Source organism: Tetrao urogallus, assembly GCF_951394365.1.
Source record: "Tetrao urogallus genome assembly, chromosome: 1".
Taxonomy (NCBI): Eukaryota; Metazoa; Chordata; class Aves; order Galliformes; family Phasianidae; genus Tetrao; species Tetrao urogallus.
This window is the reverse complement of record NC_136813.1, coordinates 24796939-24824863: the sequence shown is the minus strand read 5'-3', so window position 1 is coordinate 24824863 and position 27925 is coordinate 24796939. Positions and strand designations below refer to the sequence as shown.

General features: G+C 40.1%; 1 protein-coding gene across 1 annotated transcript in view; it reads right to left on the bottom strand.

Moving 5' to 3' along the window:
• Nucleotides 1–19220, bottom strand: part of FREM2 (FRAS1 related extracellular matrix 2) — a gene marked incomplete at both ends in the record, with an annotated part of 123403 nt that extends 104183 nt beyond the window's left edge. Inside the window, 2 exons of the mRNA XM_079537983.1 lie at nt 8283–8372; nt 14063–19220. Of these exons, the coding sequence (XP_079394109.1) occupies nt 8283–8372; nt 14063–19220 (5248 nt within the window). The remainder of the gene's footprint in view (nt 1–8282; nt 8373–14062) is intronic.
• Nucleotides 19221–27925: the final 8705 nt, after the last annotated feature.

The window sequence follows — 27925 nt, the reverse complement described above, 5'->3', positions numbered from 1 at the left end:
CAGGCTATAAAATCCACCATAGTCATATTGCTAAAGAGTGTTTCTTATAATAGCAGGAATGCCCTGAGTTAAGATGCACAAATTGCATTTTGAACTTTAACAATGTATGTCTTCATTAGATTTTCTCAATTGTTAGTTTGCTCTAATTCCTAGTGCGTCTCCTTAGGTTAAGACTCCCTAATTTTTCTGGGTGAAAAACTGCTTGAAACCTACAGCTGGATTTTCTTTCAGAAGTGTTTATCCCCTTCATATAAATAGCAATTAAACTTTTAAAGAAATTAAGAAACTTCTCAGGCATATTTCATCTACTGATGGAATTAATCCTTAAGGAAGCTCTGCTGACTCTACAATGTTAACTAGGAAGTGAAGTGACACAATTTAACTCATCCTGAAGGTTCTTTAGCATCTCCCAGTGAAAAAGGCTGTAAAATCAAACAAGCTCAGTTCCCATGAGCAAGGCTCATCAAGAGCAGCCAGCAATCATTTCATCATGGAATTTCATCATGGAAGCCTGTAGTTAGCAGTATCCCTAGGAGTCTGTACTGTAGTGCCATGATACTACATCTTCTATAACCTCTCTGACAAGCCACTCCCAACTGCTTGTCATCATGGTACTGTCACCACAACCACATCACAGCACACCTTCCCTCTCATCTGTCTACTCCATGATTGGCTAATGTCAAAACTTAATGAAAAATGCAGTTACTTTTTATTTACGATCCCAACAAAATGTACTAAATTTTTAACAAAGAACATCTTTTTATGAATTTGTATGTATTAACTTTTAAATAAAAACAAAAAATAAAGAAAAATAAAATAAAAATGATTCCCCAGACCTCTTCAATCCATCCCAATCAAAAATATTTGCAGCCAACAACCAGTATTATTTCACAGGCTCATTATAGCTAACTTTAGGAATTAGTGTCTTTCAGCAGGTTCTCATGTCACTAGCAATCACTGTTATTTGTGAGAGTTCTCATTTCTTTCACTGAAGCCTAATGTGTCTGCTTAATCCATTTAATTCTCACATTTTGACTTGATTTTACTGCTCATTGCTGTGCTGCTTTTGTAGCTAGCAGAGCCTTATTATATATCATAATAATATAAAAGCTAAATTATGGATTGTTCTTGGGTAAAAAGCCTGCTAAGTACTTATAATGCTAATCTCAAGCATCACCTCCCCTGCCTCTCACCTGAGCAGGCCAAATGAAATCAATGGCATTATTCAGGAAGCAGGATTCAGTTCCAAGAGCAAAGCTCGTCAATTTTCTCATTAATATCTTGTTCATTAAAAGTACGATTATTCAGAAAGAGATCTCAGCTGAAAATTATTAAAAATGTCTATTGACAGCTGATGGTGTGGAGAGATTTCCCTTCTACCCAAACAATCCAGCAGCTGGGATATTCATTCTACATGGAACACAAGACTATTAGGCATGATTCAAAGAGAACTGGAACCAAAAATACTGCCTGCTCAAAACTCCAATCTAAACCAACAGCAACCTACATGTTATTTCAGAATGCACTGTTCCTAATCAGCACAATCTAGGAATTTATTCTGTGGAGAACAGCAGTTATAGAAGAAAAAAAAAAAAAAAAAAAAAAAAAAAAGAGAGATACGCAAGGCAAAAAGAGGAAAGACAGAACACACTGGCCCTACACTTGAAGCTTTCTCTAAGCAGTACTTAGAAGGAAACAGGAATATCTGAGTCTAAGCTACATTCCAAAAACTATTTAAGAATTCATACACACGAGGGAGAAGGAGATCAGAACACAAGTAAGGGGCATGGTGTTAGGTCTCACTATGGGAGGGTGGGTTCGAAACTCCTGAAATTAAGTAAATGCATCTGAGCCTTCCACACATTTGCACAAAGTGCCCTAACTTCTGTACAAATGCAATTCACATCATAAATGCCTCTCTTTTCTTAATGCAGAGCAGCACCTCAGCTCAGCATTTTGACTTTGTTCACTTTGTTCAGCTTTTGTTAAAACTGATCAATAATGCAGAATGGGGAGCAGAGGAAAATTTTGCTTTTGGCAAAAACCACCATGCATTTGAATCCAAATAATTAAAAACAGACAAAAATCTAAAACTATCCCTCCCTCGCAAAAAAAAAAAAAAAAAAAAAAAAAAAAAAATTGTTTTAGCTGTACTTCTACATTTCCAATGTAATTATCTCTACACAAAACACACAAATACCTCTATATATTTTAACGGACCCACTTAAATATTGTTTTTGCTCTGCAGCCACATTTATAATCACCTCAGTGAATTAATCTTTAATTTACAGATAAGTGAGGACTTCTTTCTATGTTTGTTTGCTGTTGTTGCTTTTTTAAAAATGTATCATCAAGCTGTTATTTAAACCTCCAGCTAACATTTACAGTAAGAAGTGTGACATGAAAACTGTTTGGGCACCAACCTCAGGTATATCAAAACAGCAGCAGCAGTAAATCTGGCAACAGATCAGAACCCAATACAGTACTTGGCAAATGATTTAACATACCACCAACATAATATGTTCCCATTTTTAAGCCAAAGATAAATGTAGTTGATATTTTCTGCCAAGATGAATGTGACCAAATGTCACATGTGAGGTCAAACAAGGATGCAGCAAGTAATTCCCAGTGATATTTTACCAGTCTGCTTCTTTCAGAACTGTCAGATATTAAGCCTGAAATGTCTGTTTGAACGCTGTTATTACAGATCATCCTGGAAAGTATATTAGTGGTATGGCTTTGAAAAAAAACCTGACAACTGTTTAATTTCTATAATCATACTCAGGAGCATCATATTGTTTTCTCTCACATGAATAACACATACCAGAATGGTGAAATTCTTTAAAATATGTCCTTTTTACTTAGTAAAGCACAGGTCAACAGATGAATTACTTTTTTTTTTTTTTTTTTTCTTTTTTTTTTAAACAAAAAATGGAAGCTTTCTCTAAGCAGTAGAGCAATACTTCTTTAATTAATAGTGTTTTTTCATGGCAAAAGCCTATGAAGTTTTCCCAGACAGTGATTTAAGGACTAACTTAAGGGAATTGTTTTTGACAGATTCTTGCTTAAACAGAGGTTTAACCAAATGTTAGTACAGGAAAATGCAGTTCTGTGTTAAGGCATTTGGGGATCTACAATGAAAAGTTTAAATGAAATTTAGTTAATGATGTAAACCACCAATTTCAATGAGCCTTGGCTTTGCAATGTTTTGGCTCAAAGAAAAGCTGCTCCACAGAGACTGAAAAAAAAATAAAAATCCTGTTTCTTTCCTTCCCAAGTGATCCTCACATTCCTAAAGGAGGCAAGAGGCTCTTTCATTACCTCCCCTTTGAAACCAGGCTACCCTTGAGGCACTGTACTGCAAGATGCCACTTAACAGTCCTAAAGAAACAGCTTGAGGAGTGCTGTGGAGGACTCCACTGATCATTGAGAAAAGGGAGTTAGGCAAGGGGGTGGTCAGATTACACTTCAAATTAAGACTGAATTGAAAACGAGTTTTCCCCTTGTTACTGTTGTGTTGTTTTTAAATGCTGTGGTCCCAAATCAGAGTCTTCTCAATTCTTTCCTCAAAGCAGGAAATTTTAATGTAACTGACTCCATAATGCAAAATACTGTCAGTATGGCACCAGCTTCTCGCAACAAAAAATAGTGAGGCTCATAACAAGAGTTCTTCCCTTGGGTGCTGTGGTCTTATTTCACAGTGCCTCAACCTTCAGAAAACAGACAGGATAGGAAGTGGAACAACAAGTCAGACTACTGTGATGAGAGCACTAGCTAAGCAAGAGCAGGTCATGTATTTCAAAGAATCACAGAATTGTAGGGAATTTAAAAAATAGAATTAAAATAATATTCTATATATTATATATAAAATATACATATTCTCTCTCTATATATAACATTCTATATTAGAATTTAAAAAATATTCTGGTGTGGATCACTATTTAGAGTAGATGAGCAATTATTCATTGAAGAATAGACCTCACAAGGTCTGAACTAGAACAACTCAGAGTTATCTACAACACCTACATCTTACACATCACACCTATGCCAACACCTTCCTTTTAGGAAGGATTTTCTCTTATTTCAGGAAGAAGAAAATGGGGACTACAATGCTGTAATAGTCCTTTACAGAGAAGCATTGCTCTGCAGCTAGCATTCATACTGCTCTAGTACTGCAACCCCAGTCTCAATACCCACTGCTAGCTAGCTGCCCTTGGGTAAGGGAATATATCTGCCTCTGGCAGTATCATAACTGGAATGTCAAAGTCTGGGTTGTTGGGTCTGAGCTACGATTTGAGTTTAGTGCAAGCCTGAGGATACATTGTTTTATTCCACAGCATCAACAGAATCTGGCCAAAAATTGCCTTAAACCCCTTCAACTAATTTCACATTCTTTGAAACATAACACATATAGTGCACAACTTCAGATTCAACAAATACATCCAAGAGTTTGATAATCATTCTAGATTTTCATTTCTTACTTCCCCACCAGAAAATATTCTATTTCTCCTGTTGATTGGTAGCATTGATTCCTTTATTAATCACCGAATTAAGAATTTTGTAATTTAAACATCAGGATTCACCATTGCCATATGCTTGCATTTGCTAAGAGCTTTTTTCCACTGCATAAATGCACTGTGGAAATCACTTCTCAGTAAAGCAGTTCAACAAAGGTTATTTTGCAACTCTTGTGAAAAATAGAAATATCCAAACTTTTTTCAAAGTTTTGCTAAAATGAACTCAACACTTCAGTATCAGCTGGTCTCCATATGGTCATTTTAAGACCTAAATTTGACACAGAGCAGAAAGTAAATTGTTGATATGATGTGATATATTGATACAGTCAATTCTTTCAAAACGTGGCACAGCTAACTCTGCAGCAGCCAACACACTACACTGTCTTCTTGTCCTAAGTAGAACAGAAATGGAAGGGGTCATCCACCTTATTGATCATTTTGAGGATAATTCCCCAAACATGAAGAATTAGAACTTCTATCTTAAAAAATATCAGTGCTGATACATGCTGGACTACATTTAATTTATCTCACTTTCTAATTACCCTTATGAAAGAAGTCACTTAAGGCCAGAAGGCACTACAACCATACATATGTAGGTAATTGATGCTGATGATAAGAATCTCACAGAGCTTCAAACCTCAACAAGTACTTTTTGGCAAAAGGTCTGACTTCAGTTTGAATAACACAGGCTCTCACTTGTAAACAACAGTCCAAACGGCCTTCTCTGCTTTATTCTTTAATAGCCTTCCTTTCTCTTCATTTTGAGCCTGTTTTTGCTGTCTTCAGTTACACTTGAATAGTTGCCATTTGACAGTCATAATTTTTGAGCTATTCTCCATTTGTCTGAATTGCAATTTTGTCCCTTAGCCAATGGGTAAACAAGTTCCCTCCAGCACCCCATTTCATGTTTTCAGATCCTAACTAGTGATTTGTTCCTCAGTTTGACACTCACTTCAGAGCTGGCAGAGCAAAGACTTGGTTCTTTTGTCCTCTCCTACTCACCTATTCTGCTGTTGCTTGTCACAATAGCCAGTCACATTTAAGAAGATGAACAAAATTCCAGATTCACAACACAATTCAAAGTGGAGAAATCTGATGACTCCTTCTACTTGCCACGCCTCCATGCAATTACCTGAAGTAACAGTCTAGAGTCTCAGTCAGACTGTGATTTAAAGGCAATTGACAAGTTTTCGCATTTTTTCTCTTTTGTTACTGTGCATTGAGTGGGGTGGATCAACTATCAAATGGTGGAGCTACAGAAAGACTAGTCTTATTTGCATTCACAGACCATGAATAAATATTCCAAGACACATACAACAATATTTCAGAGGTGCTAGAGGACTGTAAGAAAATCAACTTTATAACTCTTTAAACTTAATTTAATACTTTAAAGTATTTGAAGAAAGCCGGGATCGGTATTCTAGCTTCCTGCTGCTAAGGCACTAAGGGATTGGAAGACATAAAATAGCTGGGACACAAGATTACTTATGGAACATGGAACATTATTTATGGAATGATTCACTTACTTTGTTTACAGTGTCAGGTCCTGCATGGTAGCCATCACAAACTTGTTACTACTGCAAAATTCCCAATACAGAAGATAGAAATCTGAAGCATGCTTTTAAACTGCAGATGTTGGTAGTCTGTGCTCAATTTTTCACTCAGATCTTACGCATAGTTTCTTTGATCTAGCTTAAAATCAAACACTCTGTAACAATAATCTTGGTACCACTGAAAATTTGCCACAATCTATCTGAGCTGCAAACATACCTCCTTTGGTGTCTTTCTGAACATAGCTGAAATACTGCTAGATAAATTATTGGATCTTTCACCTCTGTGACAAATTCTGAAGACATCACTGCTAAAAAAAGCGTTATTTCAATTACACAAAAATGTTTTGATCACAACTTCATCAACTTTTAAACACATTTTTACTATCTTCAGTCAAGGAAAAATTCAAAAGTACTCTGAAATACAACACAACTCATCTTGCACTGAGTCAACAAATAGGAAAGTAAGGACCATCTTACCATCTTGCTAAGTAGCCTGCAAAAAATGATAATGTCACAAATTCCAAAGACTCTAAAAAAATCAGCAAATACCTTCTTACTATGATGATGCTTCATATCATGAAAAAAATACAATTGTTACAATTGACAATCTGTTATAACTTGCAAGTGGTAGAAGATGTGTCCAATAAGAGAAAAATTCTTGTCTAGAGCTAGAATATACTAAGCACAATTTGCTTTAAACACATATTTGCCAAGATAAAATGTTAAAATACCATGAAAAGAATGTTGGATTCCCAAGGATCAACTCAAATTTAGAATGGATGTTAGACAGTCCACTGAGAGAGCTAATTTTCCCCAGTTTTACTTACTTCTTTCACATGAAATCTTGGAACATTTCAAGACTGAATGTTTAACTACTAACAGAACTTGAAAATAATGAACAGTATCACCACATAGTGACACTTGCCACAAGAAAGTGATGTTACTACAAAGCAAATACATCACACTATGTCAAATTATCATTATTAAGCTTTCAAGTTTTCTAACTATTCAGTAAAAATAAAATATTTAAGTAAAATGAGCCAAATATTACAAACTCTTATCTCGCTACTCAATCTCTGAGGTAGCAAAGATTTGAAATCACATTTTCAACACTCTCTGGAGGTACTGTCTTTTTCTGTAGTTGTCCAGCATAATGAACAGGAGAACATGATTTAATAAACCTACTCCCAGCAATGGCAGATGGTGATACTCTTCAATCTGTGACAGACTAGACAAATGCCTGTTCTCTGATGTTAGCACTAGCTCTGCTTTGTAAAGAAAGCACATGCTGAGTACATGAGCTAAATCTGGTCTGAAGTGTGTTTTCTAAGAAGTATATTATGAAATCAACTAATAATATTCTTTGCTAATTATTCATAGAACTGTGTATCACATCGTTAAAAAAGGTATTAAAGTAACATAATCTAGCCAACTGTTACTATGCACAGAAATTTCTTCATATAGAAATATCTACCGGACCAACACTGGATGGAAAAAATACCAGGTGAATGCATTTAGTTTACTCCTCAAACCATTATTTTCTTTTGTCTTTAAAACAAACAAACAAACAACCCAATACATTTGCTTCCTAAAATTAACGTGTGCCACTATTCTCAAAGTGTTTTCATTCTTTCCTTTTCCGTCTTCCACAACCCTATGAGATATTATCAGTCATTAGAATCTGTCACCTGATGAAGATCTTTCATAAAGCCACCAAGGATTCTGTTATGGAAAGGACGTAGAAGCTGAACTTGAACACAAAACAACATGTACATCAGAGACAATCCCCCATTATGAATAGATGAAAGGTGGTCTTACAGCTGGAATCTTTAAAGAGGTAGGCAACCATAGTAGTGAATCAAATTCTGCAAGGTCTCTCTAGATAAAAGGTTTATGACAATTTATGTGTGAAGATTATGGACAGGGAATACAAAGAAAAAACCACGAAAGCCCAAATATCTGAGTAGACTTGAATAACGTCACTCCCTTTAGTAAGTGGATTTTTTTCATTAGATGTAATTATAATTTCTTCAAACCTCTCTTTGTAGTCACCATCGGCAGACCACAACATGGGAAAATAAAAACAAAAATCATATCCCAAGAAAAAACATGAACTTCCCCCGATTACATTCCATGTTCTTAATCTCCCCAAATATAGTTACATTCCATCTCTTTCCAGAACAACAAAATCACAGATTTTACAACTACTCACCACTGTCTTCAACTGTGAAGTAAAAAATGTCACTGGTGGCATTGTCACCCGCTCGTAAAACATAGCATATCTTCATATCATCAATATCAGCTGGAAAGAATCAGGAAAAAATGCACTTTACTTTAAACGCTACAGACAGGAAACTGTTTTGTTTTGTTTTGTTTACAGAAAAAACTTGACTTGTATTGAATAGCTTAGTTTCAGCAGAAAGAAGTCAAGGTTCTCCACTGGAGCTAAGAAACTTCAGCATTTAACAGAATTGAAGCTTTACAGATGTGATTCATTTCCTCTCACTATATTTCCTTATCCCTCGTCCTCTCTTTCATTTAAGATGTATTAGAAAAAGAATCAAAAGGAAATTTAACTACTGAAGGTCAACATTCAGAAAGTTTATTTGTGGCACGTTTTCGCAGAAGTCCAGATACACACACTCTGTCACCATCCTGAGAAGTACTGTAGCCTGCTTCAAGGAAGAAAATACCCTAGGTTTTGTTTCTATTTCAGTCATGCCTGATAATTAGGAAATTGCTTCAAATGCTGATATCCACCATACAGATACTTGAAAGGAGATAAAAAGCATTCTACTCTAAATAACTCATCAGAGGCGATGGGAAACTTGTGACTGAAAAAGGAACAAAACCCAGGGTATTTTATATGTTAAATTCCAGTCCACATAACCCACATCTGCTTCTATAACTGGATTACTTTTTGACATGTGGCCTAACTCTAGAGAAGGATATCTCTGCTCATTCTGCAGTACAGAGATCTTAATCTCTTTAGTTCCCTAAAAATGGCCTCTGAAACCAACTTAAACATCCTTCATACCAGCCCATTTTCAAGTGATATGGCATGTAACCTCTATAAATGTCCTGTCACAAATAGTGCTCAAACACAGTGATCAGGTAGAACTCAACATTACTTAAGCTGACAAGACTTCAGTAACAAAAAATATCAACACAGAATTTTTAATAATCAATTTCAGTTTTAAAAGTATACAAGAAGTAACCAAATATTTATTAATTTAGTGTGCTCTGGTTTCCTTGAGAAGTAACAAGAAACACGCAATACATAAAAGTATTTTTTGTCACTCTATTTGAAAGATAAGACATTTGTTGGTCAAATTCCCGGTCTGATACGACACCAAACAATGTAGAGTAATTCCTATTTTATTCAATTTTAAGAGCAAGTTCTCAAAATTAGTGGCATTAAAATGAGTGTCAAGTAGCACCCAAGTTCTATTTCAGTGCTATGGCATGTGAATTGGTCAAAAACAAGCCAAAAGCATCTTTATTAGAGCTCCTCAACATCCTCAGTTCCAAAAGTAGCCAGACATCTTCTAAGGCAAACAAGTTAAGAAGTCTATCAGCAGGTATATGTCACTAAAGAATCTCTTCTATAAATGTTTGAAGGAAAGTTAGAGATCAAAAATTCACAGGGCTGTAAAGAGGATGCAAACAAATACCTTTTTATGTCAGTGCAGCAAATAAATCTTTCATCCTGCAAACACTACACAGGTACTTAGCTCCGCACATGTGAGTAACCTTATCAAAATCAATGGTTCCAACATACATAAAGATAAGCACTTGAGCCAATGTTTGCAGGACTACCTCATCAAAAAAGCCACTTGTCATCCAAAAATCTCATTTTTGTGAAAAGAATTGCAAAGGAACGGCCTGCTTTCTTTTCATTAAGTACACCTTTAGAGTCAGTTGAGCAGTTTTACACTTTTTTTGCACAGTTGATCAGGTTATGTTAGCTATGTTAAAGCTGACCTACTTGCAAGCATTATTTATTATTATGCAACTGCAGTACCTACTAAACATTCATATGAAATTGGAATTCTTCCTTCACTAGAAATCCAGCAGCTTTCTCTTAGGGGAAAAAAAATAAAAATGAAGTTATCTACACTAGCTCAGGACATGAACTTCCTATTTAAAATTCTGCAGAATTGATGCAGTTAATAGTTAATAAAGGTTAAATATATCAATGTCTACTATTGTAAGAAACAAACGTACTTCACAATACAGTTCATGTATCCTGACCCTTAAAAGCCTACCCACGTGGGACTGGGACTCTCAAAACAGCACTGAAGATTCCATCATATGGTGTGCATTTAAAACATTATTCAACAACTAACAACTTGTTATATACCTCTAATCTTCTTTAAATGTGAAAGACTTGGCAGTTTGTTAACAGATTTTTCCCCACTTTTAAATATATTATCTAATCTCAATGAATATCTGCTATGAACAGATTCCAGCCCTAACTTGCAGAGATGAATTCTATGCAATTATGCACACAGGTTATTCTTTGTATACATTTTATCCTAGAGCAGCACTAGAAACTAGAAGTTATCATGTAAAAAGTATTCTTCTGTAAATTTGCTCTTCATCATCAAATTGTAAATATAAAGCAATAAGGAAGTAATAATGAATTGAAACCGCTGCTTTCAGATATAACTTGAAGCAATAGATAATAATTGAATAAATTTTGGAACTGCTTAATTTGTTTTAAGAGTATTTTAATTTATTACTGTCAATTGACTCTCTCAATCAGACTGTTTTAATAATAGAATAAAATGGAATAAAAAGCACTGTTTGCAGAAGTTGGAGGCCTTTTATCCAGAAGTTAGTTCTTCAGCTCTCTAATATCTGTTTTTAGCAATCCCATTGAACTCTACAACGTTTGTGAGCTGAAAGACTATTTACTGCAGTGGTAGCAGAAGTATTTGATGTATTACAAAGCTCCACATCGCTTATTCCTGAACAAAATACACAGGGAACAAGTTTCCTGAACCTACTAAATTCTGCACAACTGCATTTTGAATGGGGGCTTTTAGCTCAATCTGCATGCGAGGCTAATTTCCTTTCTAGCTCTTTAAAAAGTACTGTGGGCCATCACTGCAATGCAATCTCAAGCAGAAAGCCATTTACCAGAGAATCCCTCTGGTCCCTGTTCTGATTACAGACTATCTTAAAAACTGGACTGCTCAAGCTGCTTGCACAAAAAAAAAAATCCTGTTTCATCAGTGTTATCACATTCAAACTAGACAGTTTGCGTATTCACACAAAGATACACCTCATCCCTGGAAGCGTTCAAGGCAAGGCTGTCCAGTGCTTTCAGCATCTTGGGCTTATGGGAGGCATCCCTACCCACAGCAGGGAATTTGGAAATAGATGATTTTTAAGGTCCCTTCCAACCCAAACCATTCTCTGAGCCCATGATTCCATGAAATCCAAGGAATGGGATTATGAGATGGTAGAACATTAGGATGGACTTCACAAACCACTGAACATCTCTCAAAACTGAACTGCATAGAACCCTGAAGAACTCAATCTGATTTCAGATTTGGTCCAGTTTTTAATAAGGGTTGGACCAAATGACCTCTAGAGATCCCTTCCAACACGTATTGGAAGATCGTAAAGATGTTCTGCAAGCTCTATCAGGATCCACACATGTTAATGAATTGGGACTTATTTAGCAGTTTGTAAAAGGTCACTCCCCACGGCAGAAATGAGACCCCTAAAAAGGAGAAAGATCTAAACACAAAGTAATATTAGATTTAATGGTCAGTAGCATCCCAAAGCCAATGCCAGTATGAGTGTTTGTTGACAGAATCTGCTTTTATGGAAGTGTCATTAAGAATGTCATAAAAGAGGATCTTATTTACTCCTGCTCTGATAATTAGATAATAGAGTCTCAGGATAACATAAGTATGAAATATGCATAAGTTCGCTGCCTTGTGTGCCTTGCGCCTCAGTTACAGTGGGTTAAAAATAAGGGACAACAGTGAACAGTTTTGAGCATGCAGCTTGGTCTACATAAGATCTCAGCACCTCACATTACTTCTGAAAACTACAGCCTTCTAGGTCCAGCCAAGAATTTATGTTTCCCTGTCATTTATGACCCCTCCCATACCCAAAACAGCTACAGGCATGAGGGCATGTGAAGAAAAAGGAAAGCAAAAGACAGCCTCTGTTACCCATGACTTACATTCCCAGGTTATTTTGTGACTTCCATTAACTCCTCTCTCCTTGCCCCCAGTAGATGTATTACCCCTGTGTGAGTTTGATGCTTTCTCCCTCTCACTCTCATGCAGCCTTTCCAGACCTATTCTCCCTCAAGTGACCAGCCCTGCATTCATAAGACATTTTAATGTGTTCGCTTCACAAAATATAAACCATCATAGAAAGCATTTAGAAAGTAGAGAAGAGAGATAACACAGAAATGGTATGCAGATGCTCAGGCATTACTTGATTAATGAGCTCAAAGAAGAAAACTGTATTTACTTCTCAAAAAGACTTCAAATCAGTAGAACTAAAGAGTGCTTGTTCCAGCATGGTCAGAGATCTTGTGAAGTTTTAACATGGTCTGGAGATCCTCATAAACTCTAAAATCAATTTTCCCTGAGGCTGTAGGCTTCTCCTTCAGCTCAGCATTATGGTTCCCACTCCCTTTCGGTCCCCATGAAATGCGGTAACATTGTTATGCAGCAGACTGTTTTTAGGGAGCACTCGCCCAGCAATTCTATTCTTCATTGTAAGAGAAAGCCCATTAAAAAAAAAAGTGACAATCTGTTATCTCCTCACTCTTACCATCTTCTGTTTCTCACCTACTCTGACAATGACATATTTAATACTGCTTATACTGCATTACCACAGCCTTACTTGCATGAGCTGAAGCTGTTCCCAAAGCTTAACATATTTAGTCCCTCCTTACCTTCTACTCTGCACTAATACTGTAAAACTTAAGGCACACCAGCCATTCAAAAGTTCATCAGGCCTGTTTGCAGTATATTTGGTGCATCTGACAAGAGTACCACTTATAGCCAAGCCTGTAACCAGGGATACTCATCAGTATGAGCTATGTCAAATGAAATACTGTCAGCTAAAAGGATTCATCTCTGGCCTTACTACCTACACAGCTCATCCAGTCTGGGCCCCTTTAGCTCTGAGTCTGCGAGTAGTCACACAGTCTAAACACACAACAGCAGCAGGAGGCTCCAAGAAACTTCATTTCATTAATTCATCACATAGTGACATGGAAAATTCTCCAGAGAATAGTTGGTGCTGCCTTTCAATTGAAGAAAGTTACTTCATATCCGTGTAGTAAGGCATTTGGCATATGCAGTTTGCATCCTATTTATACCACCTGGCATTTTAGGTCTGTGTAAAAAGTAAGTACCACTGACATAATTTTAAAACATTTATGTTACCTTTTAACTTACCACAAACACTTTGTGGCTAAGGTTTGTGTAATTAAGACAACAAATGCACTCATTATTTCCCCATGTGTGGGAAATGTTTTTCTTTGGTTTTTTTTTTGTTTGTTTAGTTTTTTTACAGTTAAGTACACTCAAACTGTATTGCAACTGACACCCTAGCCATAGCATGACCATTAGTTAATAACAGCTTAGCCACTCCTTTAGCACTTTCTAAATAAAATTCTCAAAGAAGGCACTTGGCCTCTAGAGATCTGGAGCCATGTGCAACCAATTCTGTTATCCAAATGAACAAGTCAACTCAATCTAATTAGACTTATTCCAAGCTATTTGGACTGTAAGCTCTCTAAAGCAAAGATGCTCCTTTATTCAATGTTTATCCAGTAAACACCCTTTCCTTTTTAAAGCTATCACAGACACAATAAGTAGGACTAAAAAAAGAATAAAGCCACTACAAATAAATTGCTGTCAAAAAGATTATCTCATCAATTATTACACAGTTTAACATGAAAAAAGAATGTTACCAGTGAACTAAAGAGCATGGAGAGTACTGTAATACCTTGGGTGAACTGGCTGATGCTATGGTTGCCCTTCCCCAGATGAATCAGGAATCCATGGCGAGGACCCTCTGTGATTCTGATCTTCAGAGCAATATGTAAACTGTCCCTGTCTTCCACTTTGAGCACTTTATTGGTAATCAGAAACCCTATGTGACCCGTGGCCAGAAAACGCAGAGTCTGAGCACCTTTGTTGGTTACAATTTGAGGTACGCTGTTGTCCACAGCCATTATCCGAATCTTCATAGTCTGAGGTCTCCTTGTTTCAAACACAGTATTAGGGAAGACATAGAAATCAGCATGAGTGCCATCTGTAACAGTGAAAGAGAAGCTGTCCTCAACTGATTCTGTGCCATCGTGTTTGTAGCTGATCAGATTCTCATTGAGATCTTGTTTAGTGAAGGTGGTGACTGGTTTGGAGTTATTGAACATGATTTGACCGTGAATTGGTATTTGAGTGATGACAAATTTTAGCAATGGATCAGGTGTATCTCTGTCTTCTACAGTCAGTTCAAACGGGGTTATTAGTTTGTATTCATTTTCAGTCACCACCAGGTTATGGATTGTGACAATAGGTTTCTTATTGTCCACATCACTGATAGAAATTCTGAAAGTACGAAACACGGGGTTATAACCGTCAGTCACCTCAAATTCAAAGCTGTCCATTTTCACCTCATCTTCTGAAGTATGAATGTAATAGATTTTATTGCCTGCTAATAGGAGCTGAGTAAAAGTGGAGATGGGCACCCCAGGTTGATCTGTGCATTCAAGATGACCACGAACGGGTGCTCTGGTAATAGTGAAAACTAGGTTCTCATCTGGACTATTCAAGTCACTGGTGCTAAGCAGATCAGTTGTAAGGGTTACCTTCCCTCCTTCCTTCAAAGAAACTCCTTTGCTGATTACATCTGGGAAGACTATATCAATGCTACCTACTGTGACATAAAAGTAGCGGTCAATGAGAGGATTTATTCCATCAGTCACGTCAAATTTGATAAGATCACGAACTCCTTCTCGGCCAAAGTGCATATATCGAATTAAATTTCTATCCACTTCATCTTGAGTGAAGTTCATCCCCAGAGTGATATTCTCAACTCCACCTGAAGGTTTTAATCTCTGTAAAAGACCTTGTCCTGGTCCATATCTTATAATATATGTCAAGGTTTTGTCTTCAGAATCTAGGTCAGTAGCTTTCAATATTCTGTTATGAATAGTCCTAGTTTCCCCTATTTCAATCTCCAAACCATCATTGATGGCCATTCTGGGTGTCTCATCATCTACAGGAATAACCATAATAAATATTGTTTTCACTGTGGTGTGTTTACCATCTGAGAGTTTCACCTCGAAATTGTCCTCTCTTGTCTCAGAGTCATCATGTTCATAGAGTATGTTGGAGCTCTCTGTTATCTGATCCAAGGTGAAGCTCTCTGCTAGGACAGTTCCATTGACCAGCTGGTTCACAATGTGGCCATGCCTGGGAAGCCTGGTGATTGTAAATGTTAACTCATCGGCAGGGACATCCCCATCAACTGCATTGAGGATAGGAGTATCAATAACCAGACTCATGCCTTCCATCACAACAAACTCTCGTACAAAGATTTCAGGCTCTTCATCATTCATTGGCTTAATGACAATAGGGAAAACATGCCTTTGGGAAAAGTTAATGCCATCAGAACATCGGAAAGCAAATCTGTCTTCAACAGGTTCTACACCTTTATGTATACTCTGGACATAAAAAATATGCCCTTGACGAAGGTCTTTCAAAGTAAAAGCACTAATAGCTATACCTGCTCTGGATTTTTCAGATCCTGGGGCTGGAGAGATGTTCTCTACATACCCAGATGTAGATTGGGCAACAATGGTGCACAGGATATCATCACTAGGAGTATCCACATCTTCAGCCCTTAGATGAGCAGGAGTAATAACACGTTTGTCACCTTCCATTACTCTGAACTGCTCCCCCACAAAAATCTCTGGGGCCTTATTGTCTACAGGGAGAATAGTCACCAATACTGACACTCCTTGAACAACATTGCCCCTGATGTTCCACTCCTCAGCCAGGTCAGACAAGGTAAGGTTGAAGGTATCTTCTTTGGGCAGAAGGCCTATTTCACCACTAGTGTGAGCATACACCACAGCACCATCCAACACGTCTCTCTGGGAAAATCTCTCTGCAGGCACCCCTTGGACCAGGATGTTCCCATACTGAGGAGGATCCTCTACAATGAAAGTCAACATCAAGTCATCTGTATCCTCATCTGTACCCTGAATTACATTAGCAGTGATTTCAACAGCACCGTTCTCCAATACATCCAGGTAAGAACCAACAGTGCCTGGGGCCAACCGTAAGGTAGGAACCTCATCATCAACTGGGTGCACATTCACTTTTAACGTGATGGGCACAACATGAACCCCATCACTCACATCAAGACTGCAAGTATCACTGTTGGTCTCAGCTCCACTATGTACATACACCACCCTTCCTTGTCTGATATCCTCCAAGCCAAAGGCACCTCCCAGGATCAAACTGTACCCAGAAAGCTGCAGCTGGCCATAACGAGGAGCCTGGGTCAGGATAAATCGGAGATGAGAAAGCTCTGTGTCTGTGTCACTGGCATCCAGCTCAGTTGGGCTAAGGACATGGCTGCCTCCCTCAGGCAAAGCAAAGCCAGTATTAGTGATTTCAGGAGGCTGGTTATCCACAGGTTGCAGGTAGATGGTGAAAGTCCCCTCGGCTGCATTGCCAGCTGCATCTTCCACTTGGTAGTGAAACTGAATTAAATGAGGAGCCACTCCCAGCTCTTCCTGGGGGGGGCGGTAGGAGATCTTATGATGATTGATCTGGGCTTGTGTAAAGTGGGTAACCTCCACAGAGTGATCTTCAGTCAGCACAAGGGACCCAAGGCGGGCTCCATGCTCATCTGGAGGGTGGTTAGAGTCAGTGTCAGTGGGGGGCTGGGTTACTGTGTAGCGGAGCTCCCGGTCCCCTGAATCCTGGTCTGTGTAACACAAGTGCTTCCTCCGCAGGGGAGTCACCTGCTGTTCTGCAACTATTAAGTGCAGGCTGCTGCTACTGTGCAGCTCAGGGGCTAATCTGTCTACAGGATGCACCCGGATCACAAAGGTCTGCGGTCCAGAGCGGTTGGGTGGGTCATTGTCATCTTGGACCCTAAAGACAAATTGGTCCAACACAACCCCAGGGCCAGGGCTGTGTGGCCCAAAGTGGTGGTAAAAGAGACGCCCTTCCACAATGTCTTGCTGCAGCCACTCTCTCACTGGCTTCTCATAGATTAGTGAGCTCCCCACTACACCTGGCACCTTCCTCCAGGAAAAGCCCTCATCTTCTTCCTCCTCTTCCCAGCCAGGAGGTGGCTGTGCTTGCCGGAGGAGGAGTTGGCCAGCTCTGGGGCCAGACTCCACTGTGAAAAGCAGGATGGCATCCTGTGAGTCAATGTCAGTAGCACTAAGAGCACGAGTGGTGATGGGCACTGTTTCACCCTCAGCTATAGCCAGCCCTGTATTAGCATTGAGTAGGGGTGGCTGGTCATCAGTGGGTACCAGGGTAATTGGGAAAAGGAACTCAACATGGTGTCGGGAGCCACCATCTTCCAGTCGCAGCACCAAGTTGTCACTGAGTGGAGACTCACTGCCATCATGCTGGTAAATGACCCGGCCTGCTGCCAGCTCAGCCACCGTGAAGTGTTTACGAGGAGCGGCAGATGCTGGGGTGTCCTCCAGCAGAGTGAGGTGGCCATGTCTCAGTCCTGCCACAACACTCACCTGCACCTGCTCAAGGTCATCCTCATCACTGATCACCAGGTTGGGGCTGGGACCAGGGCCTGAGAGAGGCCGTGACTGCCCCTCATACAGCACAAGGCCAGTGTTGCGGGTCACCACAGGCGCCAGGGTATTCATTGGCTTCACCACAATCACAAAGGCGAAGGGCTCTGATGCAGCGCCCTCGGGATCCAGCACCTCCAGCTCCAGCTCAAACAGACGTTCCCGATCCGAGTCCTCCACGGGGGGCTGGTAGGCAATGCGCAGCTCCCTCACGTCACGCTGGCTGAAGGAGGAGATGGGCAAACTCCGGTCGTCTGTGCTGACCATGTGCCCCTGGCCCGGGCCGAAGGGCGAGGTGATGTTGAACAGCAGCAGGTCTGGGGGTGACTCAGCATCCTCAGCTGCCAGCATGTCAGGCGTGAGGGCGGTGAGGACAAACTGATCCACCTCCATCATCAGCATGGCCATGAAGCTGGGTTTGGGTGCCACGTTCTCCATCCCGCCTCGAATCCGCACCAGCACCTGGAAGTACTCGCGCTTGAGCGGCACCCCGCCACCTGCTGCCTCCCACAACTCGGCCACCAGCGGCACCAGGTCGCGGTTGGGGGAGCTGCCGGCCGCCGTGTGCCGGTAGCGCAGCCCGAGGCGCAGGAACTCCTCGCAGTCCCACATGGAGGCAGGCAACGGGCCGCCTCCTGCCGTCTCCACGGTCCCTCCCGCCGGCATCGCCACGGCCGTGGGGTAGTTGAGGATCTCTCCGTAGCGGGGCAGCCCGGTCAGCGAAGGCAGCAGGCCCACCCGGCAGCGCTGCCGACCCGGCTCGAAGGCGAACTCCAGGCTGCGGGCATCCAGCGGGCTGCTGGTGCCCCGCAGGCGCTCCACGACGAGGGGCAGGTTTCGGGTGACGATCTCCAGCTGAGTGAAGAGCACCTCTACCTCCAGCACCAGCGGCAGCACCAGGGCGCGGCTGGGCGAGTCGTAGCGCAGCTGCAGGCGGACGCGGTCCCTCGCGGGGCTGCGGCCGCCCAGGTGCGAGTAGCGCACCTCGCGGGGACCGAAGTCGCAGGGGAAGCGCCTGGGGCTCAGGCGGCCCGGCCGCTGCCACAGCGGGTCCTCGTCCAGCACGGTGAGGTGGCACCGGTCGCCCGGCTGCACCTGCAGCACCAGGTCCCGCGTAGGGTCCAGCCAGGCAGAGCGGCCCAAGGGCACCCGCAGCCCGCGGTTGGCCACCACGACGGGAGCCGCCACCTCCGGTGCCCACGGAGAAGAGACGGCGGCTCTGCCCGGCGACAGCGGCTCCGGCAGCCCCACGCACACGCAGCCGGCCAACAGCAGCAAGCCGGCCGGCAGCCGCCGCGGCACAGCGAGAAGAGCCTGCATGGTCCCTGCTGGAGAAGGACGGCGGCGTACGCGCTCACCCCGCGCACACGCTGCGCTCTGCGGACAGCCCGCCGTGCTCCGGAGGGAGCTCCGCCAGCTGCCGAAGACCCGCCTCCTGCCTCCGCGCGGCCAATAGACACCCGTGGGGGGAGAGACCCTCTGTTGCGATTGGACAGAGACAGTTGTCCATCTCACGGGCCACGGCGGGTTCGGTCCCTCCCTCCGCCCGCCCCCCGCTAAACAGGTTGCTGCTGAGGGAAGGGGCAGTGCGGGAGCGGGGCGGTCGGGGGGCGCGTGTGCTAACGGCCGCCCTGCGGAGCAGAAAGAGATGCCCGGCTGTCCCGCTGTGGGGCTGCCCGTCCGGTGCGCCAGAAAGAAAGCAGATAAATAACTCCGGGCAAAACACATCAGTTCGTATCCGATTTCACTGCTCGCAGTGACCAGTCACGGCTGTGGTTGAATAAAAGCTGCGCAGCGTTTCTGACCTCTGGTGTCTGCAGTTAAAAGCACATCAATAAGAGCTTGGTCTTGAGGGATTGTTTGCGTTTCAGAATTCCTAACGCTGACTTCTTAATTCATTTTCTCCCACTGCAGCTTAACTTCTTTGGTAATGAAATGTGACCCATAGTATTTTAATAAAAGTTTTCCAATAGAGGAAAGGCAAATTCAAAACAGTCCAAGCAACGGAGTGCCTCAGGTTTGTTCAGGAGGTTTGTGGGAGGACTCCTCTATGGGGGTAATGCATCTGAAAGCCCAGCTGCATTGCCTCTGTGCCAATGCATGCAGCATGGGAAATAAGCAGGAGTTGGAAACTGGTGCACTTGATCTTACTGCTGTCACATAAACATGGTGGGATGACGTGTGTAACTGGAATATTATCACTGGGGGCTGTAAGGTTTTTGGAAGGGATAGGCAAGGAATGGGGGAGTTGCTTTCTATGTTAAAAAGAATGCAAGGAGCTCTCTGTGAGAAACTCAGAAACAGGCTGAGAGACTATGTGTTAAGATTAGGACCAATAAAGGGCACCCGGTGGTTGGGATCTATTGCAGCTACCTGATCGAGGGCAGTCTGTTGATGAGACCTTCTTGCTTCAGCTGCAAGAAGCGTCCTGCTCATAGGCTCTCATCCATGTGGGGGATTTCAACCACCTGGATATCTGATGGGAAAACAGTAAGGAGTTGATCCAGGAGACTTTTGGAATCCATTGATGAAAACTTTCTTGTTCAGTTGTTGGACGGACTGAACAGAGAGAAGTGTTGCTGGACCTTGTGCTCACCAATGTGAAGGGGATTGTTACAGTCATTAAGATTGGAAGCAGCCTGGGTTGTAGCGACCGTATGACCTGGTTGAGTTCCTCATCTCGAGTAATGTGGGCCTGACAAAGAGCAGAGTCAGGATACTGAATTTCAGGATAGCAAACTTCAGGCTGTTTAAGAAGTTGTTAGATGAGATCTCCTGAGAAGCTGTCCTTAGAGACAAAGGAGTGGAACAAAGTTGGCTACTCTTTAAAGATGCCTTTCTGAGAGCACAAGAGCTCTTCATCCCTCAGAATAAGAAAGCGGGCAGGGGAGACAGGAAACCGGGCATAGACCTGCTGGTCAGACTGAGGGAAAAGAAAGGACTGGACCAGCTGCAGAAAGGAGGGCATGTCACCTGGGAAGAATACAGGGATGATGTCTGGACATGAAGAGATGGGATTAGGAAAGCCAAGGCACAGATGGAACTGAACTTGGTAAGGGATGTTGAAAACAAGAACGAGTTCTGATATGGGTCAGAAGAGACAGGCCACAGAGGCCTCCTCTGATAAACCTGAAAGGTGGGCCCTTGTGAACCTAATGACAGAAAGCAGTAATGTGAGCAGTTAGACCACTAGTAACTTAAGAAGCAGTAGTACAATTTCTCTGCCCTAATGAGGTATTCACCCTGGATTGTAGCAGTTAATGTCTTCCTTCTAAGCTTGAAAGGACAATAATTCGAATCCCAAGATCAAGGTTGTCCTTTAGTTTCACAAACATGCTCTTCTTGTTAGAGATGACTGTGTTTGGGGTGGAGTGACTGGAACTGCATAGATATAATGGGAAGGTTTGGTGTTATTTTTTAAAACAAGAAAACACACATTTATACAACCAGTAATCTGACTTGAGATAGCACTGGTGAGATTTAAAGCAATGTCTGTCTTTATCAACATTAATATATTAAATAATAATTCAAAAATAATTGTATACCATCTTTATTCCATTCCAAATTTAAACACTGAGTTTATGCCCTTTTCCATTTCCTAAATCAATATACACACATATGAATACACATGCACAGTTCGAGTTGCAAACAAGTGCCAACACTTGTTTTCAAATCACACTTAAAGGAAAAAGGTCATGACTAAATTCTGGTCTAGTTATATTGGTGCAACCCCAAAGCAGTTCCCTACTAATTGTCACTGAATACAATGTTACAATGACCAAGATTTGGTCCAATAACAAGTCCAAAGACAACAGTAACAACTCTTAGAATACTTTTGTGCTGAATTTTCATTCATTTAAAAAAAAAAAAAAAAAAAAAAGCTGGCACCCTTTCAGAATGTGTGCAGATCTACTTTACTGCCACACTGTATTTGTGAGAATAAACAGGTGCAGAAAGCTGAAATGCAAAGAAGGCCTGCTCATTTAATGTAGTATTCAAAAAAAGAAAGCACGCTCATTGAAATATTGATGAGCATTTCTAAATAATTTACCTGTTGAGATTCAGGAGGATGAACTGAGTCCTTTATGTTTCAAGAACCTGCTTGTTATAAAATGAGTGCAAATCTATTATTAATTAATTTAAATTGAATCCTTTCTGGTTTTGGTGGTGGATCATAGATTTATTCTCCTTAATTGAAACTGACAACTCAGTAGCTCCAACATAAAAGAAGTTTACTGTTCACCAAGTCTACTTAAGTTTTAGTTATCGAAGTCCGCCCTCTGTTGATACAGTGTAATCTTAACATCTTAACTGTAGCCAAGTCTGATTTTTGTTATCACTACATTTGCACCACTTAGTTTTGTGCTTAGTTGTAAAATGGATTCTAGAGATGTTTTTAAAATAAATAAAATCATTTTGATGAGTACATACTAGGAAATGGGACTAAATTTGGCATCCAAATGTCCATTTTTTAACTGCTTTCCACATCAATAGGATCAGTGTTTTGTAACCTATAAATATAAAAAGATCTACTATCTCTCACCAGTGTATGTTAACTGTCTTGCCAAGGAAATTAGGAAAGTGAGGAGAGAGCATAGAAACAGATTATGAGACTGATGGGAGCATTTGGATGTTTGCTTATAGTATAAGTAATTTTGCTGCAATTCAACTCTGAAAGCTCACACCTCATCCTACGGTCTTATTCCTAGCCTCAGAGAAATCCCATGAACTTATATTTGCTTGCTTTGTATATGAAAGCTTACTATTATATTCTTATTATATTATTATATATTTATATATATAATATATAATATATATTATTATATATATAACATATATAATAATATATTTATAATTATATTATTATATTATTATATACTTATACTATATACTTATATTGAGCTTACTGTGCGTACTGTGGTACGAATAACATTTTCATCACCTACAGTTTGAAAGATGATTTGATACACAAAGACAAAAAGTAATCAGTTTTGTTTTGTTTTGTTATAGCAAAGTAAAAATTTGAAAATATTACATCAGCCAGATGAGGAAATATCTCAGTGTCCTGTTATAGCTGTACTTGACCACCCACATTTCAGTTGCTTCCATGCTCGCTTTTCTTCTCTTATTTCAATAATAAATTATGATGCAAATGGCTACTTTTTTTGGATCTAGCCTTCTTCCTGGGTATATGCAGCCATAACATTCAGTCTTGTTTTTTTTTCTGCAACATATTTCAAGGGGCAGATAGTTGTCTTCAGAATCTTCTCTTTTTTTCCTGACATTTCTTCCTTGCCATCACTCTTTGTAAACATGACACTGCTGGTCATTACATCTTCAGGTATGTACCAGCCTACAAACACTTCAAAACCCACTCAAAAATCACCTTCCGTGTTTCTGATGCTCTTTGTGGACATTTGACTTGGTACCTGATGATATTTCTCCACTGCCTCAGTAACTGTTTTCACCTGCCGAGTACTGGCATTCTGCCCACCTTCCGTGTCTTCCGCAGTATTTTTCGTTAGCCTTGGCTCTTTGAAAATCTACTTTTCAAGCCAACCTTCTTCAGTCTCTTTCCCATGATAGATCTCCTCAGAAGTAGCATGTTTTCTTTCACATTATTTCCTCTCTGCCTTTTGATCACTCTTACTCTTTCTTTCAAAGCCAAAATACAACTTCTTGATCTCCTGTTAAAAATACTAAAAGACCTGTAATTTGCTAGAGTAAGTAAGTAGTTCCATGGAGCTCGCTACCTATGGTTTATTTCTTATGTTTGGATGCTTTCAAGTTTTTTTTTTTAAAATGTGCATCCGTATGCATACGTTTGATGTGTAATGAAGGCAACAGCAAAGATACAATAAGCAACATTGCTGTTTTCAAAAAAAATATTTAGAGACCTAGACTTTTTGAGTCCTTTCTCAGATGTCCAGTGGATGAAATTGGTGAAAAGTTGGAAATGTTCTTATCAGGAATTGACCAATGCCAAGTTCATTTCAGTGTGTACTCTGTAATAGGCTCATGTTGGCCTGGGTATGCGTTATGCTATATATGTGCCACTAATAATTATGACTGAGATCAGTTTGTCAACAAGACATTACCTGTAAGACGTATTTTGCTCTCAGGTAAATACCTAATACCTGGTGAAGGTCAACGCAATCTAATCTTCTATGTTCATACATACATCTGGAGTGCCTTTTTTTTTTTTCCTTCCAAATTTCATATTTTCTTCCAAACAGATACTGTGTCTCTGCAGTTTTTCTGGCTGAATTTAGATTGTCATATTTAAATTATAGGTCACTGAAATTGCAATACACTCAATTGCTCATAGATTTTCTTAATAAAACAGATCTGGAAACAGTCTTGGTATCACATTCTCTGAAAAAAAAAGAAAAGAAAAAGAATGGAAGCTTCTTTGGGAGGTTGGAACCTCCTTTGGGAGGTTGTGGAGTCTCCTTCTCTGGAGATGTTCAAGACCTGCCTGGATGCCTGCCTGTGCAACCTGGTGTAGGGGGCCTGCTTTGGCAGGGGGGTTGGACTCAATGATCTCTGGAGATCCCTTCCGACCCCTACAATTCTGTGATTCTGTGATTCTGTAATTCTTAGTGGATATGAAATCATATCCAGGCTAAGTAATTTAACACCTCTTGTCCTGCAAACACATATTGTCTTGTAAGGATGCATGCAGCATTGTGATTTAGATGTAACAATGAAAATCAAAAGAAAAGTCTTAATGAAAGAAAATGCTGCTATTGCAGAAACCTTCTGATGTCTTATTTCTACAATTTTTAATCAGCAAAGCCTCACTGCTATAGAGACTTCTTTTGTTCAAGGAGTTTTTGTTTGTTTGTTTCATCTATAAACATGTTATATATTATATATTATAAATTATTGCAACTGAGATGTATTTATCTTTCTCCTTATACTTTCAGAAAGGAGGACTATTGGCTTCACAGTACAGCTGTTTTGCACTGCGTCTTTTGTGTATTTTGTCATGTGCAATAGGGGCATCTTGTTGTTGTAGCCTACAGAAAATATCATAACTGAAAGAGCTGTGATTACTCCGTTGGTGCCAGTCAAGGTTATTTGTCTGATGTAACAATGTTCTCAACTGAATAGAAAGTGTGAGAGGATTAAGTGCTAGTTTTCATGGCAGAACTAATTATGAGTCTGCATTTGATGGACAGTATGTTTAAATTCATTTCATTCTAGCACAGAACTGAAATGTGATTGAGGTGAAATTTTCTGGAGTAGTCCATTGACTACAGTTTAGTATCTTTGACTGATAGTGGAAGTGTTTTGACTGTTATGACTTAAGATTTACCGTCTTAAATAATCAAAAGATGTCTAGTACACAATATTAATATCTTCTAATAATCTTAATAGAAAATTACTGGAAAAATAGAAAATACTTTGGCTGCATAAACATGTCTTATCTCTTGACCTCTCATAGAAACAGTAACCAGACAACTTTCTTATGATAGGTCTATGAATCAGCTTGAGAGTCAGCTTGGAGACCTGTCCCTCCAGAATGAAGCTATGTATCCTGAGAAGTCATTCAGGGTGGTCTTCTTCCAGCATGAGTTATAGCAGTTAATGATTTTCTGCAAATGTTTCATGTTTAGCTGAATGATCAGTGATGGGCAGAGATTGTACCACAGTAAGGAGGCACGTGGTCTTAAAGTAGCTTGTTCAGAGAGCCCATCTATTTTCTCTAGAGGAGCGATCTCAGTTGTTGAGAAACTTTAACATCATGGGCATGTTCTTCTCAATACAATTGCTACAATGCCCAGATGTATGTTATTATCTTTTTTATGTGTTTTGGATAGCTGTTGGTGTCATGGAAGGAAGTAGTTTGCCTGTAAGTTGAATTGTTGGTAATAGTGCTGTTATTCTGCAGCTGACAGTTATTTTTAGTAAAAATATTTATAATTATTTGAATTTATCTGAGACAAGATTTTGATTTTTGTGTATTAACAGAATTATTTTATGTCTTTTTTTTTTTTTTTTTTTTTTTACACAAACTAGTAATATAAACTTGACATATTATGTATCTTATACTTTATACAGCCATGTTCCACAAAGATTGTTGAACTAAGTTCAGAACTTCAGTCAAACAAGCTGTCAGGTATCCCCAAATTGAATGCCTTTAATGTTTCACGGCACTGTGGTACGTGTCATAAAAATGAAACAAATTCTTTTGAAGGATGATCACACTGTCTCTGTGTTGACCTTGGATAACTATTAAAACTGCATATCAAAGACTGAAGAAACTGTTGTGTAAGCACTTACAATGCCCTTCAGTGTAATCTTCTCTCTCCTGCTTTATGAGAGAAATTTTACCTAATCTTTGTAGCTTCAGTTGTCATAACAAAACCATCCCACACAGGCAGTTTCTTCGTATTGTAATTCAAACAGCATGGCTGCCAAGTACACACACGTTTTTCTGTGACTATAAACTACCGGCCTTTGTGTTAGCCAAAGGCTGGAAAGTGAACGAGAGCTAAGTCTTAACGCTGTAAAAAGGACAAGAGCTAGCATATCCCTCCCCTCCCCTGATTTCATACCCTCGTAGTGATGTCAACTACTTACTAAGTTTCCTGCATTCATAGAGGCTCCCCTAAATCAGTCAATGTTAATTTTATTCAGATTACTAGGGTTTAAATTATTGATAGCCTGGAATGGCATTTGCCACACTTAATTTTGTAAGTCTAGGAGTTAAGCACTGAGTCCAAGTTACCTGGACATGGTCCTGAGAAACCTGCTCTGGTTGTCCTTTGACCCCTTGTCTGCATGAAAAGGGTGTTGGACCAGATGGCTTCCAGAGGTCTCTTCCAGCCTCAACTATTCTGCAGTTCTGGGATGAGTTCAGAGAGGTCTTAACATTTTGGATCTAATTCTAAGACTTCCATTCAAACAAAGTCCATATTGTGTTCAAGGAGTTTTGCCAAGATAAGAGCACAGGCAGCTTAAAATATTACAGATGAGATTTTGTTAATGTGTAGGTGTCTGTTTCATTTGTGTACTTATTACAATTAGGCATTTATAGTGTTCCAAGTTGAGCTCCAGTCACTTCTGTGAATTTGTTTCAAACCATTTCTCCAGGCCTGTAGTCACATCCAAACGAGGCAGTTAATATCAGCACACACTGATGAATAGAAACTATTCTAGAGAATCAACTGTAATTGGATCAAACTGTTTTTCTCTTATCAATAATGCAGGAGGTATTTATCACTGAAAAACCCAACAATTGACAAGTAATAATTCATATTTCTTGTTATAGCTCATTTTAGAGGGAAGATTTTTGGAGACATGAGCATCTCTGAGAGTGGGCGCACCATGTATTCACCACACAGTTTGGACATAGCAATTGGCCAGCCTTAAACAGAACCCCAAACTTGGGCAGATCAATTTCAGATTTCCCATCAAAACATCTATGAGTAAAGGCCTAGAGGCAGAATATGACTACCAAAGCTGAAAGACCCCTTGAGCCATCCCTTTCTTTAATCTAAGTTTTGGAACAAACTGACTTTATGGCATTTCAATAAGGAGAGGTTTTTGGTTTTTTTTTTCAAATATATATTCAATAACTATGCATGCGGTGTTATGCATCATTAAATAGCTAACTAGCAGCTTGAAAACATTGCCCACCACTGTGATGTCCCTTGTTCTGTGGCTTGGAAAGTCAGATTCATGCCTGTCAGATTCATGCCAAATCAAAGTTGAATAGAACTGGCCAAAAGGAAATCAGAGAGAGAGAGCAAACAGTATTTTTGGTGAATGCCTATTTCTGGATCTACTTAATGAAAGAATGTGCAAGGTATACAGTTACCTTCCCCACTTTTAAAAGAAGGAAACTTCTTTTCTTTAAGGAGCAAGTAAGCTATTTGCTATTAACAGCTCAATTAGCAAACATGCATTTACCAGATATTGAGGGAGGGGGCAGAGGCCACCAGTATCTGACCCACCATAAAGATTACTCCTGCTGTAGCATGTAAATCTGTGGTTAAGCTGGTAAATCAAGCCCA